The sequence below is a fragment of the Coregonus lavaretus genome (assembly GCF_964263955.1).
Source record: "Coregonus lavaretus genome assembly, chromosome: 32".
NCBI lineage: Eukaryota > Metazoa > Chordata > Actinopteri > Salmoniformes > Salmonidae > Coregonus > Coregonus lavaretus.
The window spans coordinates 22,971,026-22,990,213 of record NC_140019.1 but is presented as its reverse complement, the minus strand read 5'-3'; the positions used below and the strand labels follow the sequence as shown (position 1 = coordinate 22,990,213).

General features: G+C 45.0%; 1 protein-coding gene across 1 annotated transcript in view; it reads left to right on the top strand.

The window, feature by feature from the left end:
- LOC311107226 (follistatin-related protein 5-like) overlaps nucleotides 1-19,188 on the top strand; it is a gene marked incomplete at its 5' end in the record, with an annotated part of 191,516 nt that overhangs the window by 48,717 nt on the left and 123,611 nt on the right. Inside the window, one exon of the mRNA XM_084149716.1 lies at nucleotides 4,198-4,449. Coding sequence (XP_084005842.1) covers nucleotides 4,198-4,449 — 252 coding nt within the window. The remainder of the gene's footprint in view (nucleotides 1-4,197; nucleotides 4,450-19,188) is intronic.

Below are 19,188 nucleotides of genomic sequence, written 5' to 3'. Positions count from 1 at the left end.
ATTCCTTGCTGAGCGGCCTTTCAGGTTATGTCGATATAGGACTTGTTTTACTGTGGATATAGATACTTTTGAACCTGTTTCCTCCAGCATCTTCACAAGGTCCTTTGCTGTTGTTCTGGGATTGATTTGCACTTTTTGCACCAAAGTACGTTCATCTCTAGGAGACAGAACGCTTCTCCTTCCTGAGTGGTATGACGGCTGCGTGGTCCCATGGTGTTTATACTTGCGTACTATTGTTTGTACAGATGAACGTAGTACCTTCAGGCGTTTGGAAATTGCCAGACTTGTGGAGGTCTACCAGTTAGCCTATCAGAAGCTTCTAAAGCCATGACATCATTTTCTGGAATTTTCCAAGCTGTTTAAAGGCACAGTCAACTTAGTATATGTAAACTTCTGACCCACTGGAATTGTGATACAGTGAATTATAAGTGAAATAATCTGTCTGTAAACAATTGTTGGAAAAAATACTTCTGTCATGCACAATGTAGATGTCCTAACAAACTATAGTTTGTTAACAAGACATTTGTGGAGTGGTTGAAAAACTAGTTTTGATGACTCCAACCTAAGTGTATGTAAACTTCCGACTTCAACTGTATGCACACACTACTTTTCCGTTATTAATTTTATAATTTTTTGAAACAAGTTATTTTTTTAATTTCACTTCACCAATTTGGACTATTTTGTGTATGTCCATTACATGAAATCCAGATAAAAATCCATTTAAATTACAGGTTGTAATGCAACAAAATAGGAAAAACACCACAGGATGAATACTTTTGCAAGGCACTATAGGTTCACTGAGGAAACCGTCCAGTGTCAAGAGAGATGCTAGCTCAGTTCAAACCCTTGAACAATGCTCTTCAACTGAATTGCCTCTGTGAAATAGCTGGCGGTTAAAAGAGATTTGTGAGATGGAAGCTATCTACTTAGTTTACCCTTGTAGTCATATGCTCTGCAATACAGTGGCGCAATAACACAGTTAACATTGTATTAATGTTAAAATCGTTCTCAATAGGAAAATGCCACAAATGATTAATGGTGATACTGGCGAGAACTAATCAGGCTTCTCTCTGCCTAAGACACTCCTGACTAGCAGGTTTTAATTTAGTCAGTGTAGAGGAATTCATTCCAATTGTTAGGGATTGAGAGATAACAGGTTAAATGACACGGGCCTGCCACCGTGAATATATTACTATTTTTTCCCCCATGACAACAGGTAGACTAGTAAAAATATATAGTTTCTCCTGCTATCGTTAATGCTAATGCTTTTTCTCGAGTGCAGACACTTTTCTGGTTTCTACATATGTTGCTTCTCCATAGACTGTGGTAACACAATATGTTACTGGTGTAACTTTCAAAGAACTAATCCAAGTGGGGTGACGGATAGCGAGCGAGTCGTGTTGTGCCTCATGTCATGTAGACTTTTTGCATTGTTTAGTGTGCTGTTTATTCAGACTTGCATCCTCTTGTTCTCACACGTGGGTCTTCTGGGGCATCTTAACTCACGCCGTTGAGATGAGCTGAGATGAGATGAGAGCTTCCAAATGGTTGTTTACTACACTCCCCAAGGACTCAGAGCCACTGTTATGGAAAACATCAGATGGGCCGGGACTTGCGTCCTGGGTTTTTGAAAAGAATTAAGATGGCAAATGGAATATAGTAGGAAAAAAATGCATTGTATATCTGAGGGCTAGTGCTGTAAATAGCATACTTTGGAGGCATGCTTATGAATGTGAATGAGAGCGGTTCAGTTAGATTTAGCTTTGTGATGGGTTTGAAGGCTTCAGATTCAGAAATGCATTACAAAGAGAGTACGTTGGCACATACCTAAGAGGTATATGTTTATTGTAGACACAAGGCACTAGATATTCATGTATCATATTGATTTCTCAGAGCATGATGCGAGGAGTTGTGCACAGGGACTGTATTGAGATTTCCATCCTAAATGCTCTCGTCTTTGAACCCCTGCAATGTAATTCTGGTCATGTCTGCTGAGTCCATGTAACTCTAGAGTTAAACATGATCTGCATCTCATTATAAATGCATAGCAGGACGTTGCCCTTCAAGCGATGTACACTGGGGTCAACATATGTTGGGACCTTCAGATTAAGCGCAGAGCTGAATAAATCTAGTACCAACTGTATCCCAGTGAGAATGACTTCCTTTTCCCTTGTTCAGTATCTTGTTTACTTGACACTCTTGCTGTTGCCACACTGAAATTGCCCTGTGAACGGTGAACTTTGTATATAAACTATCCATTCATCTATGCAAATGTATCTGTCCATCTGTCTTTCTGACAATCATCTTCATTGCTATACAATACTGTTACGAATAATTAATGAACATTTTTCATTTGGTAAAGCCAACCACAATTAGAAATGCGGTAACTCTAACTAGCGCCCTGAATCAGATACTCCCTCCCTCTGCCCCCCTCCACACGCCTTTCCCTTTGAAACGTTGAGTCATCAATAAACTAATCGTTGCATGGAATTAGTCATTTGTCTTTGATGTCACTGGATCACACAGACATTGGGCGTGCAACCCAATTAACGACTCCCTCTGCCCTTCTCTGACCCCGTCTGTGGCGTTTGGACACCTTGCTGTGCAACACAAAGTCCCATTGAATAATCATTATGCCACCGCACCGAGGGGGATTAATAAACCCCAGCAAACCACAGCCATTGATTGGCTCAAATCAGGCCACAATGTACACACTTGTATTGTTTAAATCCTCCCTGACAGATAGGGGCTAATACACCCACGGGGAGTTGCTACCACTGTGACAAAGCCTCTTTACCAGTCAAGTCGTTTGTTTGTTTGTTTGTTTGTTTGTTTGTTTGTTTGTTACTGTATTCAGGTTCCCTGCCAACGGTTTGCCTCGTCGACCAATGATAGTAGATGGTTTTTATTTCCCTCTATAGTGGGATGGAACACCATGTACACCTCGTGCTGCAGATTAATTGGCCATTGTAAAGAAGACATCAGAGGCCCTGAGGCATCGTACCATCATGATGCACCACTCAATATTTTGTGGTCAATAGTAAAGCTGTGGAGAGCTCAGATGATTACAGAGAACAGTAATGCATCCCCTTGTTTATACTTTGGTCCTAATGTATAGTATATTTAAGTAATAAGGCCCGAGGGGGTGTGGTACATGGCTAATATACCACGGCTAAGGGCTGTTCTTTTGCACGACACAACGCGGAATGCCTAGCTACAGCCCTTAGCTGTGGTATATTGGCCATATACCACAAACCCCAGAGGTGCCTTATTGCTATTATAAACTGGTTACCAACGTAATTGTTTTCTCATACCAGTTGTATACAGCTGATATGCCACGGCTTCCAGACAATCAGCATTCAGGGCTCGAACAACCCAGTTTATAAATCATATTATATAGCTTACTGCGGCAGTGGATTGATTGTCAGATAAATTGTAGAATTTCTAAATAGTGGGGAGATTTATAAACAGTACAACAGCTCTCAAACTAGAGTCAAAGTTGTGAATTTTTCTTGTTAATTTATGCGCAATGATTTTACCCAATTCACATGTGGTGGAATGGTGCCCTAATGATCATGGCAATAGACAACCCAAAAACAACATAATTAGACCTCCAGCAGATAAATTATGCTTACTGGGTGAATGTTCCCAGTTCAGTATATCGTTTCAGTGAACATCATTATTCTCAGTGGGATTGTTTTTCCAGCATTGGTGGCCATGTTATTTTCCCACTTGAGGGCGATTCCAAAGGGCAATGGAACTGGTAGATAGGGGATCTAAGAGACTGCAACCTGCCATTACAGAGCCAATACATTTGATATGGTTCAGAGGTTATTGTAGTGAATGCTCCTTGCCCTGTCAAGAATACTTCCTGCTCGTGAAGGTTAACATGTTGACCACACGATAACTCACTCTGCCTGGAAAGTAGTACAAAATAATATAAAACACAAATCTTTGCCTCAAGAAATATAGTAAATACTTGTATTAAACCTACACAGTTACTATAAGTCAACTTTAAAAGCTTTTAAAACTCGGATTATCGTCCTCGTACTCTTCTAGTTTCTGATTTGAAGGTTTCTAAGCTCTTGTAAAATCTAGAGCTACTTTAAGCCTTTTAAAGTCTAACTGTCATCCTATTACTGGGCTTTTGTTATTTTTTCTGATATTAACATTTCTTTACTTTGGTTTTACTTGCAGGGTTTTTAGGCCATAACAGTGGCTTCCAGAGTCCTTGTGAGCACAAGTACTGTGGCCTTGGGCGTCACTGTGTGGTGAACCATGAGCTCAGTCAAGGGGAGTGCATCTGTCTGGACCGCTGTAAACCACACTACAAGGCAGTGTGTGGCTCGGACGGCAAGCTGTACCAGAACCACTGTGAGCTCCACCGGGCCTCCTGTCTGGGTGCACAGAAGATAACCATCATGCATAGCGAGGAATGCTTCTACAAAGGTAAGAATTACAACTCATAGCTTCATAAAATGGATCTTTATGCAGGATGTAGGAGCTTAATTTGACCTATATTGTCACAGCAAAATAATTCTGCAGCAAGAAGATTTGAACATTTATTAGCGGGCCAAAAGTAGGGTACATAAAAAGTGCAATACTGTTAAATTAACCGTGTGTTAGTCTGGGTTTTCAGTGAATTTATGTAAATATTCTCAGCAACATTGATCAAATTAAGATGCTACACTTGTAGTTGCAGGAGATTAGTTGTATCTTCTTTATGCACTAGACTAGAGCTTTGGAGAAGCCACCAGAGATCCTGCCTCATTGCAGTTCTCAGAAATTCCTGTCTTGCACAGAATGTTTGTTTGTTGTTAGAAGTAAGGATTTTGTACAGTCACGGAGCCATCTCTCACTTTATGAACCTGATACAACATAATGTAGCTACTTCTTGTATCTCTATTAGTTTCTCAGTCGATGCAAAGCATTGCTTGTTTTTATATCATGAGCAGGTGGTAATACTGTACACACACACCAATGCTCAGATTTCCCTAGAGAATTTAAGATGCTCTGGAACATTGATTGTGCAAAGACACCAATTACTTTCCCTGCGTGGTAAGGAGTTGGCTTATCCCTTTTAAAGCTCCATAGGTGTTATGGCGTAAACCATGGGGTGGGTCCCAATAATATCACCTTTTTCCTGAAGTGTGCACTTGTTCACTACTTCCCACAAATCTGAAAACATTGGATTGGTGGAGACATGGACTAGTGGGAATTTCTACCATATTTTCTATACCAGGTATTTCCTTTAGAATCAGTGAAGGGCAGTAAACAAGGTCACACTTTGGAGAGATCATTGGGACACACCAGGGGGCATGAGAGAAAGGTCAAAGCTATGTGATATAATAATATTCATGAGAGAAACATTAGTTTAGCTTTCATTTTGCAGGATTCAAAATTGCATGGTTTCTTTGCAAGTGAACTGCTGCAAGCCAATTGTCACACTATAATAATCTACTGTAACAGGGTTGCCTCCGTCCCTACACTCACCACCTTTTTTCCAAATGGTATTTGTCACATGCTTTGTAGTCAACAGGTGTAGACTAACAGTGAAATGCTTACTTACGGGTCCTTTTCCAACAATGCAGAGCGAAAGATAAGATAAAAATAAATATTAACTTGACACCCAGTGTCATAACACGTTATGACATGATCATAACCATGTCATAATATGTCATAACAGCTGACATAACTTGTCATAACCTGCCATAATATGGTCATAACACTGTCATGAACCATATATCTACACCTGTTGTGACATATATTGCATTATTTTATGGCTAGTTATGACAACTACATAAGAGTGTGAAAACCCACATTTATTCAAATTATTTTTTTCCCTGCCAAGAAGTTTCCTTTTGTTTGAAAGTTTGCTTCTTTGTTGTTGTTGTTGTTGTAATTAATCATATACAGTCATGTTTTTTCCCCATCATATTTTAAATAACTTGTAGAAAATACACTTTATGACACTGTCATGAAGCATTATGACCATCCTGTGTCACTTTACTTGGACTAAGAAAATACACTTTATGACACTGTCTAGAAACATTATGACCATCGTAATCATAGAAGCCAGATAGGCCTATCACATACACTACCGGTCAAAAGTTTTAGAAGGATTTTTCTGTATTTTTACTATTTTCTACATTGTAGAATAATAGTGAAGACATCAGACCTATGAAATAACACATATGGAATTTATATACCAATCAAAATGTCACGTTCGTTGAATGACGGGACGGACCAAGGTGCAGCGTTATATGCATACATGTTTATTTTAACTAAATAAACACCACGACAAAACAATAAACAAAACGAAACGTGAAGTCCAAGGTAGTACAGAAAACAAACCTTACATGGAACAAGATCCCACAACTAGACAGTGCCAATAGGCTGCTTAAGTATGGTCCCCAATCAGAGACAACGAGCGACAGCTGCCTCTGATTGGGAACCACACCGGCCAACATAGATCTATACATGCTAGATCCCATACATATAAAAAGCACAACAAGGAATATACACACCCTGACTCAACATATAAGCGTCCCCTGAGTCAGGGCGTGACAGTACCTCCCCCCAAAGGTGCGGACTCCGACCGCACAACATAAACATAACAGGGTAGGGGCCGGGTGGGCATTCCGCCTCGGAGGCGGATCCGGCTCAGGGCGTGACGACCTCTCACTCTCCGCCTCCCTGTTGCGCCCATGGTCTGGTCTAGACCTCGGCGCGCTGCTTCCCCTCTCCGTCCTCCCACGATATGCCAGGCCCTGTCTGGACCCTGGTGTGGGAGACCCCAAACCTGGAGAGGGGCTGACGTCATGGTCTGGACTGGAGCCGCTGACCGGAGCTGGACTGGGCACCGGTGGAGCGGACTGCTCTGGCTCCGGAGTGGAGCCGCTGACCGAAGCTGGATCAGGCACCGGTGGAGCGGACTGCTCTGGCTCCGGAGTGGAGCAGCTGACCGGAGCTGGACTGGACCCCGGTGGAGCGGACTGCTCTGTCTCCGGAGTGGCGCAGCTGACCGGAGCTGGATCAGGCACCGGTGGAGTGGACTGCTCTGGCTCCGGAGTGGAGCAGCTGACCGGAGCTGGATCAGGCACCGGTGGAGAGGACTGCTCTGGCTCCGGAGTGGAACAGCTGACCAGCACTGGATCAGGCACCGGTGGAGCGGACTGCTCTGGCTCCGGAGTGGAGCAGCTGACCGGTGCCGGACCAGGCACCGGTGGAACGGGCACGGGCCGTGCCGGACAAACGCACCACTGGTATGGTGCGAGGAGCAGGCACGGGCCGGACCGGACTAGCAACACGCACCACTGGCTTGGTGCGAGGGACAGGAACGGGCCGGGCCGGACTGGCGACGCGCACCACTGGCTTGGTGCGAGGAGCAGGAACCGGCCGGGTCGGGCTGGCGACGCGCACCACTGGCTTGGTGCGAGGAGCAGGAACAGGCCGGGCCGGACTGGCGACGCGCACCACTGGCTTGGTGCGGGGAGCAGGAACGGGCCGGACCGGACTGGCGACACGCACCACTTGCTTGGTGCGAGGAGCAGGACTGGGTTCCTTTATTAACCCCCGCTCCTTCTGCTGCCTAACCAGCTCCTCTCGCCGTGCCTCTACTCTTTCCTTCTCCCTTTTAGCCTCCTGTAGCGCCTCCCTCTGGCCGAATAACTCCTGCTCCCTCTGAACCAATAGCCCCCGTAACATGGTGGCCTCCTCTCCTAACCTGCAGATCCGCCCTTTCACGGCCTCTTGCTGCCTCATCATCCCCACTGTGTGCCCCCCAAATTTTTTTATTGGGGTTGCCTCTCGAGTCTCCGTCGTCGGCACTGTTGCTGCCGTTTCTCCTCTCCTACCTTGGCATCCTCCTTCATCGCCTTCCGATAACGGACGGCCTCCTCCTCCGTAATTCTCCCCCAACCGAGGAGGACATCAACTAACGTAACCTCCTGTTGAGTCCCAGGCGTTTGCTCCTTCTCGGCACGCTGCTTGGTCCTTGTTTGGTGGGATCTTCTGTCACGTTCGTTGAATGACGGGACGGACCAAGGCGCAGCATGATATGCATACATGTTTATTTTAACTGAATAAACACCACGACAAAACAATAAACGAAACGTGAAGTCCAAGGTAGTACAGAAAACAAACCTTACACGGAACAAGATCCCACAACTAAACAGTGCCAATAGGCTGCTTAAGTATGGTCCCCAATCAGAGACAACGAGCGACAGCTGCCTCTGATTGGGAACCACACCGGCCAACATAGATCTATACATGCTAGATCCCACACATATAAAAAGCACAACAAGGAATATACACACCCTGACTCAACATATAAGCGTCCCCTGAGTCAGGGCGTGACACAAAAGTTTGGACACACCTACTCATTCAAGGGTTTTTCTTTATTTTTACTATTTTTTACATTGTAGAATAACAGTGAAGACATCAAAACTATGAAATAACACATATGGAATCATGTAGAATCCCAGAAAGTGTTGAAAAAATCAAAATATATTTTATATTTCAGTTTATTCAAATAGCCATATACAGGGAGTAAAAATAACATGGCTATATACAGGAAGTAGAAAATAACATGGCTATATACAGGGAGTACCAATACTGATTCGATGTGCAGGGGTATGAGGTAATTGAGGTAGATACAGTATGTACATATACAGTAGAAGTCGGAAGTTTACATACACTTAGGTTGGAGTCATTAAAACTAATTTTTCAACCACTCCACAAATTTCTTGTTAACAAACTATAGCTTTGGCAAGTCGGTTAGGACATCTACTTTGTGCATGACACAAACATTTTTCCAACAATTTTTCTGTTTATAGACAGATTATTTCACTTATAATTCACTGTATCACAATTCCAGTGGGTCAGAAGTTGACATACACTAAGTTGACTGTGCCTTTAAACAGCTTGGAAAATTCCAGAAAATGATGTCATGGCTTTAGAAGCTTCTGATAGGCTAATTGACATCATTTGAGTCAATTGGAGGTGTACCTGTGGATGTATTTCAAGGCCTACCTTCAAACTCAGTGCCTCTTTGCTTGACATCATGGGAACATCAAAAGAAATGTTATTAGTTTTGAATTGACAGAATAATATAACCAAAGATGGGACATATTTGTATATTTTGCAGAACAATCTACCCCATCATAGAAAACCTTCCATAATGTCTCATCACTTACCTTAGATGAGTCTGAGGCAGTTCAGTCAGGGTAGGGCCCTTTCTGCATGTATACACAAAATGTACCAATCAAACAGGCCTTTCATCCCAATCAGACAAAGACATTTGAATCAATGATATCTGTCCCTGGTTGTCTGATGCTCTAATCAGCTTCTCTCATGTGTCCTGTCTGGTCAACCCTCCATCCCAGCCATCTGCAAATCAAGCCTCAATCAACGACCATCCACAAATGGGATTGTGAGATTTGACCAACGTAGGCTGAATCAATACAAGATCAACATGACCCAAAGGAAAAAGGCTGTTGGACAGGAAATTGTTTCTTTTTTCGTTCTTCTCTTTTAGCTGCTCTTTGTCCGTGGCCAGACAGTTTTTTACAGTGACTGATTTGTAATCAATTTCGTATTGAATGTGAGCAGCAGAGGCACCGCTCCTAGACCTGTTGGTCCAATTAAAGCCCTCTCCTTTAAAAAATATTCATGGCCCCTAGGAAAACTTAGTTTTTCTCTCTAAAAAAACCTTACAGCAGTGTTGCAGCAGTATTACAGCAGTATTGCAGCAGTATTACAGCAGTATTACAGCAGTATTACAGCAGTATTACAGCAGTATTACAGCAGTATTACAGCAGTTGTTACTGTACTTCTCACCACTTCCTGCTGTTCCATTACTCTCTGTTCCCTGACAGGGCAAAGCTAATTTTTACAACATTTGTCTTTCTTCCACATTAGTGCCCGCATAGGTCTTGGCAGCAAATGGATGCAGAGGATTTGTTCATTGCAGCGGATACTATTGTCACAGTGTAAATGGTGGGAAATAGATAATTGAGGCAAATGTGTGGTGGAGCTTATAGCTAGAATCAAGATGTAATTATAATGTGTTATGATTGGGGGTTATTAGTGGTCAAATGTTTGGGGGTTATTGGTAGTCAAATGATTTTATTTATTTATTTATTTTATTTAACCTTTATTTAACCAGGTAAGCCAGTTGAGAACAAGTTCTCATTTACAACTGCGACCTGGCCAAGATAAAGCAAAGCAGTGCGATAAAAACAACAACACAGAGTTACATATGTGGTAAAACAAAACATAAAGTCAAAAATACAACAGAAAATATATATACAGTGTGTGCAAATGTAGCAAGTTATGGAGGTAAGGCAATAAATAGGCCATAGTGCAAAATAATTACAATTAGTATTAACACTGGAATGATAGATGTGCAAGAGATGATGTGCAAATAGAGATACTGGGGTGCAAATTAGCAAAATAAATAACAATATGGGGATGAGGTAGTTGGGTGGACTAATTTCAGATGGGCTGTGTACAGGTGCAGTGATCGGTAAGGTGCTCTGACAACTGATGCTTAAAGTTAGTGAGGGACATAAGAGTCTCCAGCTTCAGAGATTTTCGCAATTCGTTCCAGTCATTGGCAGCAGAGAACTGGAAGGAATGGCGGCCAAAGGAGGTGTTGGCTTTGGGGATGACCAGTGAGATATACCTGCTGGAGAGCATACTACGGATGGGTGTTGCTATGGTGACCAATGAGCTAAGATAAGGCGGGGATTTGCCTAGCAGTGATTTGTAGATGGCCTGGAGCCAGTGGGTTTGGCGACGAATATGTAGTGAGGACCAGCCAACAAGAGCGTACAGGTCACAGTGGTGGGTAGTATATGGGGCTTTGGTGACAAAACGTATGGCACTGTGATAGACTACATCCAATTTGCTGAGTAGAGTGTTGGAGGCTATTTTGTAAATGACTTCGCCCGAAGTCAAGGATCGGTAGGATAGTCAGTTTTACAAGGGCATGTTTGGCAGCATGAGTGAAGGAGGCTTTGTTGCGAATAGGAAGCCGATTCTAAATTTAACTTTTGATTGGAGATGCTTAATGTGATTCTGGAAGGAGAGTTTACAGTCTAACCAGACACCTAGGTATGATTGGGGGTTATTAGTGGTCAAATGATTGGGGGATATTAGTGGTCAAATGATTGGGGGTTATTAGTGGTCAAGTGATTGGGGGTTATTAGTGGTCAAATGATTGGGGGTTATTAGTGGTCAAATGATTGGGGGTTATTAGTGGTCAAGTGATTGGGGGTTATTAGTGGTCAAATGATTGGGGTTTATTAGTGGTCTAATGGAATGTGCCTAAATGGCATATTATAAAACATGTCATTCATTTATTTCTAGCCCATGCAGACCATGATTTCAATTTACCTTGAGTTATTAGGCAGAAATACTGTCATTGGGCATCAATATTTTCATAAGTGTAATCGTGATTTTCAATAATTTCAATATCACTCTAAAATTGTTTTCCTCTTTGGTCGTGTCAATGTAAATGCAGACAAATTCAGGTTCTGCCATTTCTATAAAATAAAGTCTAATACCTGATAACTGTATGGACCAACCAAATCAGAGCATATAGTCCTTGATATCTAACATGACCACTACTATCTTTACACCACTGGCAATGAAATTAACCAACTTTACTTCCTTCCAATTAAATCAAGCTATCAGTGACTGACAGACATGGACCATAGACCCAGTAGAGCCGCCCTGTATAATTTCACACTAATGTCATGCTTATGTTACAGCAAGACAAGAAACAGACATCCAGGCCTTTCCAGGCCTCCCGAAAATACTTTAGTGAAGTTGCAATTGCCAGATTAGGTTGATAGACGGACAATTAGTACCCAGGGCTCTTTTGAGTTGGCCTCTGCTTAATGAGTACATGTGGAAATGGACAGCCTCTATCTGCACAGCGCTCCCTCTCTCACTCTTATCTCCTAGGAAGAACAGGATAAAAAATGACAGCCGTGCGTTGACTGAAGGTTTCTCATTAGGCCTTGGGATAACGTATGACCCCCGTCTACTCCCTCCTGCTGCTCTGCAACCGAGTCGGGATTGGATCTGATTGAAAATTAAGTGGCACACAAAAGCTTGTCCAATCCATGGGGGATGTTTGGTGGATGGAAGTAGGGCAATCTCAGCAGCAGACAATTGACACAACTGTAGACAATTAACAATGAGGCCCTGGCATACCAATCAAGTGCTCTCTGTGCTTCAGTCACATCCATTTATCAGTGGGATGACATTTTTAGTTTGTGTTGTTTTCATGTGACAACCAATGACGTCACTCATTCGCAGCAAGAATTCAATCATAGAACCAGTGTTATTGCTTTAATGTGTGGCTATTTGGATTTTCAGTACTGATATAGCATATCCATGTGATTCAGTGTACCTACGAAGACAGGTTTAAGATTACCCTTGGACACCTTAAGGTAAGATATGCTTAATTACAATACCCTAAGGAGTATTTGGTGATGTACGTCTTGATATGTGACTAGCGACTGGTGTCAACCAAACACACATTGCCACTGCAGAGAAAGTCCCATGTTTCCTGTGCGATGAAGATGTACTCCTTCATTAAAACCAAAATAAGTTATTTGGAATGTGTCTCACCTTTATAGCGCAGGTTTTCATACAGAATGGGCTACAGTTTTATTGAGTATTTCCATTTATAGGATTTTACCTCCAGGTAAATTAACAGTGAGTTAGTACTTGTGGTGCTCTCTGCATTTATTTACATTCAAGAAATTACATTTCACGTCGACTACTGTATATGTATGCAAAAGAAGCAATTAAGGTTTCAGTGTTTCATCTCGCTTTAAAATCCAAAGTGACAGAATACAGTTGAAGTCTGAGGTTTACATACACCTTAGCCAATCTGGTAGTGGTGGAGTAGGGGCCTGAGGGCACAGAGTGTGTTGTGAAATCGGAAGTTTATATACACTTAGATTGGAGTCATTAAAACTAGTTTTTCAACCACTCCACAAATTTCTTGTTAACAAACTATAGTTTTGGCAAGTCGGTTAGGACATCTACTTTGTGCATGACGCAAGTAATTTTTCCAACAATTGTTTACAGACAGATTATTTCACTTATAATTCACTGTATCACAATTCCAGTGGGTCTGAAGTCCACATACACTACGTTGACTGTGCCTTTTAAACAGCTTGGAAAATTCCAGAAAATGATGTCATGGCTTTAGAAGCTTCTGATAGGCTAATTGACATCATTTGAGTCAATTGGAGGTGTACCTGTGGATGTATTTCAAGCCCTACCTTCAAACTCAGTGCCTCTTTGCTTGACATCATGGGAAAAGCAAAATAAATAAGCCAAGACCTCATAAAAAATATTGTAGACCTCCACAAGTCTGGTTCATCCTTGGGAGCAATTTCCAAACGCCTGAAGGTATCACGTTCATCTGTGCAAACAATAGTATACAAGTATAAACACCATGGGACCACGCAGCCGTCATACTGCTCAGGAAGGAGACGCGTTCTGTCTCCTAGAGATTAACGTACTTTGGTGCGAAAAGTGCAAATCAATCCCAGAACAACAGCAAAGGACCTTGTGAAGATGCTGGAGGAAACAGGTACAAAAGTATCTATATCCACAGTAAAACAAGTCCTATATCGACATAACAGGCCACTCAGCAAAGAAGAAGCCACTGCTCCAAAACCGCCATAAAACAGCCAGACTATGGTTTGCAACTGCAAATGGGGACAAAGATCGTACATTTTGGAGAAATGTCCTCTGGTCTGATGAAACAAAAATATAACTGTTTGGCCATAATGACCGTTGTTATGTTTGGAGGAAAAAGGGGATAGCTTGCAAGCCAAAGAACACCATCCCAACCGTGAAGCATGGGGGTGGCAGCGTCATGCTGTGGTGGTGCTTTGCTGCAGGAGGGACTGGTGCACTTCACAAAATAGATGGCATCATGAGGAAGGAAAATTATGTAGATATATTGAAGCAACATCTCAAGACATCAGTCAGGAAGTTAAAGCTTGGTCGCAAATGGGTCTTCCAAATGGACAATGACCCCAAGCATACTTCCAAAGTTGTGGCAAAATGGCTTAAGGACAACAAAGTCAAGGTAGTGGAGTGGCTATCACAAAGCCCTGACCTCAATCCTATAGAAAATGTGTGGGCAAAACTGAAAAAGCGTGTGCGAGCAAGGAGTCCTACAAACCTGACTCAGTTACACCAGCTCTGTCAGGAGGAATGGGCCAAAATTCACCCAACCTATTGTGGGAAGCTTGTGAAAGGCTACCTGAAACGTTTGACCCAAGTTAAACAATTTAAAGGCAATGCTACCAAATACTAATTGGGTGTATGTAAACTTCTGACCTACTGGGAATGTGATGAAAGAAATAAAAGCTGAAATAAATAATTATCTCTACTATTATTTTGACATTACACATTCTTAAAATAAAGTGGTGATCCTAACTGACCTAAGACAGGGAATTTTTACTAGGCTGAAATGTCAGGAATTGTGAAAAACTGAGTTTAAATGTATTTGGCCAAGGTGGTCCACAACGACCAGGATGGTGGTATTACTCTGAGAAAGTGGAAGATCAGTAAGAAAGTCAACACACAAGTAGAACTGGTAAGGGATGTAACTTATACAGGTACTGATGAGGGGATATGAACCAGGTGTGTGTAATAAACAAGACAAAACAAATGGAGTGATGAGATGAGGAGCGGCAGTGGCTAGAAGGCCGGTGACGACGAATGCCAAAGCCTGCGCCAACAAGGAGAGGAGGCAGCTTCGGAGGAAGTCGTGACAGTATCCCCCCCCCTTGACGGCCAGGAGGCGACGGTGGAAATCCCTCACCGGGACCCAGCACCGCTCCTCCGGACCGTACCCCTCCCACTCCATGAGGTACTGAAGGTCCCCCACCCGACACCACGAATCCAGGATGGAACGGACGGAGTACGCCGGGGCCCCCTCGATGTCCAGAGGGGGCGGAGGGACCTCCCGCACCTCAGACTCCTGGAGCAGACCAGCCACCACCGGCCTGAGGAGAGACAAATGGAACGAGGGGTTAAAACGATAATCTGGAGGGAGTAGTAACCTATAGGTAACCTCGTTTATTCTCCTCAGGACTTTGAACGGCCCCACAAACCGTGGGCTCAGCTTCCGGCAGGGCGGAGGGGCAGATTCCGTGTCGAGAGCCAGACCCGATAACCCGGTACAAAGACTGGGGCCTCACTGCGGTGGCGGTCAGCGTTGGCCTTCTGGTGACGCACGGCACACTGGAGATGGACATGAGCAGCGTTCCACATGTCCTCCGCGCGCCGAAACCAGTCATCCACCGCAGGAGCTCCGGTATGGTTCTGATGCCACGGTGCCAGAACCTGCTGATAACCTAAAACACATTGAAATGGCGTTAGGTGTTGTTGTGGTTTTTATCGCACTGCTTTGCTTTATCTTGGCCAGGTCACAGTTGTAAATGAGAACTTGTTCTCAACTGCCTAGGTGCCTTACTCTGGGCGCATACTGAGCAGGAGGAGACATACACCCTCACGTCCTTAGTCAAGGTAGGCCACCAGTTCTTTCCGGTCAGGCAGCGCACTGTACGCCAATACCTGGTTGACCAGAGGAGAGGGATGTGTGTACCCAAAAGATCAGACGGTCACGGACAAGAGATGGCACGTACTGCAGCCCAGCTGGGCACTGAGGTGGGGATGGCTTTGTGCATAGGGCCTGCTCTATGTCCGCGTCCATCACCCACACTACCGGCGCCACAATGCAGGAGGCCGGGAGTATGGTGGTGTTGTCTATGGGCCTCTCCTCTGTGTCATACAGCCGTGACAGTGCGTCTGCCTTCACGTTCTTCATACCCGGGATGTAAGACAGTGTAAAATCAAACCGGGTGAAGAATAGGGCCCACCTGGCCTGGCGAGGGTTCAGCCTCCTCGCTGCCCAGATGTACTCCAGGTTACGGTGGTCCGTCCAGATGAGGAAAGGGTGTTTTGCCCCCCGGAGCCAGTGCCTCCACACGGACAAGGCTCTGACAACAGCCAACAGCTCCCGATCACCAACATCGTAGTTCTGCTCCGCCGGGCTGAGCTTCGTGGAGAAGAAGGCACAGAGGCGGAGCATGGGTGGCGTGCCTGAGCATTGAGATAGGACAGCGCCTATCCCTACCTCGGACGCATCCGCCTCCACTACGAATGGTAGTGATGGATCGGGATGGGCCAGTACCGGGGCTGAGGTGAACAGAACCCTCAGGTTACTGAAGGCCCTGTCAGCCTCAGCAGACCAGCAGAGCTGGGACGGCCCACCCTTCAACAGAGAGGTGATGGGAGCTGCGACCTTGCCAAAGCCCCGGATAAACCTCCGATAGTAGTTGGCAAAGCCAATAAAGCGTTGCACCACCTTTACCGTGGTTGGAGTCAGCCAGACACCTACCCTGACACTCTCGCGACCACCCCGTGAGAACCCTCTGTGGCCATGAAAAGGTGGTGTTGTGTAGTGCTAACCAGGGAAGATCCAACACAACAGGGAAATCAGGGGACTCAATAATAAAAAGGGTGACTTGCTCTCTATGGGTCTCATGCGTAACCATCGTGACTGGTGCTGTAACTTCCCTAACGAACCCTGACCCTAATGGTCGATTGTCAAGTGCTTTGATGGGCAGTGGAATGGATAGGGGAACCAATGGAATACCTAGACTATGTGCTAACGACCTGTCTATAAGGTTCCCAGCTGCACCTGAATCGACCAGCGCCTTACACTGGGAAACTACTGTGTGATCAGGGAAGGTGACATGTATGGTGCAGTGCGCAGCAGAGGGCTCTGAACGAGTGTGGGTTTGCGCTACCTGGGGTGACGCGAGAATGCCCTGCCAGCCGCCTCCAGATCTGGAACAACCCTGACGACAGTGTGCAGCCAAATGTCCTCTCCTGCCACATGAGTGACACTGGAGCTGTCGTCCTCCATTCTCCCGGATCGCTGCACCACCCAGCTCCATCGGAACTAAATCTGGGTTAAGGGGGGCCCCTCCAGGACGTCCTCTTGCAGCTAGCAGGTTGTCCAACCGGATAGCCATGTCCACCAGCTGGTCGAAAGTCAACATGGTATCCCGGCAGGCAAGCTCCCTTCGGACGTCCTCTCACAGGCTGCACAGGAAATGGTCTATGAGCGCCCGCTCGTTCCACCCGGACCCAGCCGCTAGAGTACGAAACTCCAGGGCAAAGTCCTGCGTGGTCCTCGTCCCCTGCCTCAGTTGGACCAGCTGCTCGCCCGCCTCTCTTCCTTCGGGCGGGTGATCGAAAACTGCCCGGAAGTAGCGAGTGAACTCCCTGTAGTTGTCCAACGCGGCTCCTCCTTCACTCCAGACCGCGTTGGGCACCTCCAGTGCTTTCCCCGAGAGGCAGGAAACGAGGGCGGACACCTTCTCCCACTCCGGTGGAGCCGGGCTGATGGACGAGAAGTAGATCTCCAGCCGCAGGAGGAATGGCAGCGGTCAGCTGTCCCGTCATAATCCCTCGGTCGGGAGAGATAATCCCTCTGGGTGCTGGGGTGTGGGTGGCTGGATCTGGTCGCTCAGCTGGTCCCGACGGGTCGGGTCCTCTCCTCTCCAGGCGTTGGACGACCTGGAGAACCCGATCCATCGCTTCTCCCAAGCTGGCTAACATCGTGGAATGCTCCCGGACCCGTGCCACGACTCCAGGCATTTGCTCTTCTCCTGCTGACTCCATGTCTGGTGTGGGATTCTGTGGTGAGTGATTTTGAAGGAGTCAGGCGTAGGAGGGTAAATCACAGAATAAAAGGGTTTATTCCGAAAACACAGCGGTACGCAGCAATGGGTCAAACACTCCAGTGTGTAAAACAGGCGCACTGGGAAACAACAAGGCACACGGGTGAAATATCCTGGCGATACAAAATACAAGGAGCTCCACCGAGCTAAACTAACCTCCACAATAAACAATCACACACAAAGACAAGGGGGCAGAGGGAACACTTATACAGGCACTGATGAGGGGATATGAACCAGGTGTGTGTCATAAACAAGACAAAACAAATGGAGTGATGAGATGAGGAGCAGCAGTGGCTAGAAGGTCGGTGACGACGAATGCCAAAGCCTGCCCGAACAAGGAGAGGAAGCAGCTTCAGAGGAAGTCATGACACTTTGTTTGAATATCCATATGTTTCATACAGCAACCAAGTTTGACTCTTCTGTTCCACTTTTGGAGGATCACTCATTCAAATGAGCATAAAATCCTTTAAACAACTGGGCTTTCTTTTTTTAGAGGGAGCCATTTTATGTAACAATTCATACGTCCATGATGAATACAAGAGACACATGTTGATTTCTATGTACAGTGAACCACAGATGACCTTTGCAAAATGGCCAGTCTCTTAATTTATTATCAGAGAATAAGCGGAAAATGAAAATAAATTGTCAACCACAACCTGCAAAATGGCCTTCACAGTATGTCTGGCATCAAAACTCTTCCCTGTGGATGATTCCCTGGTGGCCTGCTGTACTTCAGAAAAACATGCTCATGAAGCCATCATGGCTTCTTTTCCCCAGAGACCTTCTACGTTAATGAGGTGTCTGTGCCTTTCAATCCTAGTGAGATATCACAGTGGGATTTGCCTGTTTATGTACAGTAAGAACTCAGAAGCTCTGGCTTTTTTTAATGACTAGGCTTGGCACTGATGCAGCGATCTCCCCATGAGACCCTGGGTGTGTCCCCTCCTGTACACCTGCACTGTCACCGGCAGCCACCAAAGAAAGGCTCCTCATTAAATCCTGACCTGTTTTCTACGGCGCTGGTTGCAAATTGACCCCCTGGGTCGGTCCTCAAGCCGGTTTTGATGCAATTTACCTATATGTACAAGGCCCCCAAAAAAAGTGTGGTTGGGGTGTGCTGCAGGGCTTATAGTGGCTAACAGTTTAATGCTAAAGTGCACTAACACTCCGGGGAGTCCAGATTAAACATTCCGGCTCAATGCAGACAGATTATAAGGCTCATCTGCTTTATATCAAATTAGATGAGGCAGGATCAGTTTGGTTTGTAACTAAGAACAGCACACATACACATCAGAGAAGACATTTACATTTACATTTAAGTCATTTAGCAGACGCTCTTATCCAGAGCGACTTACAAATTGGTGCATTCAATTTAGGATAGCCAGTGGGA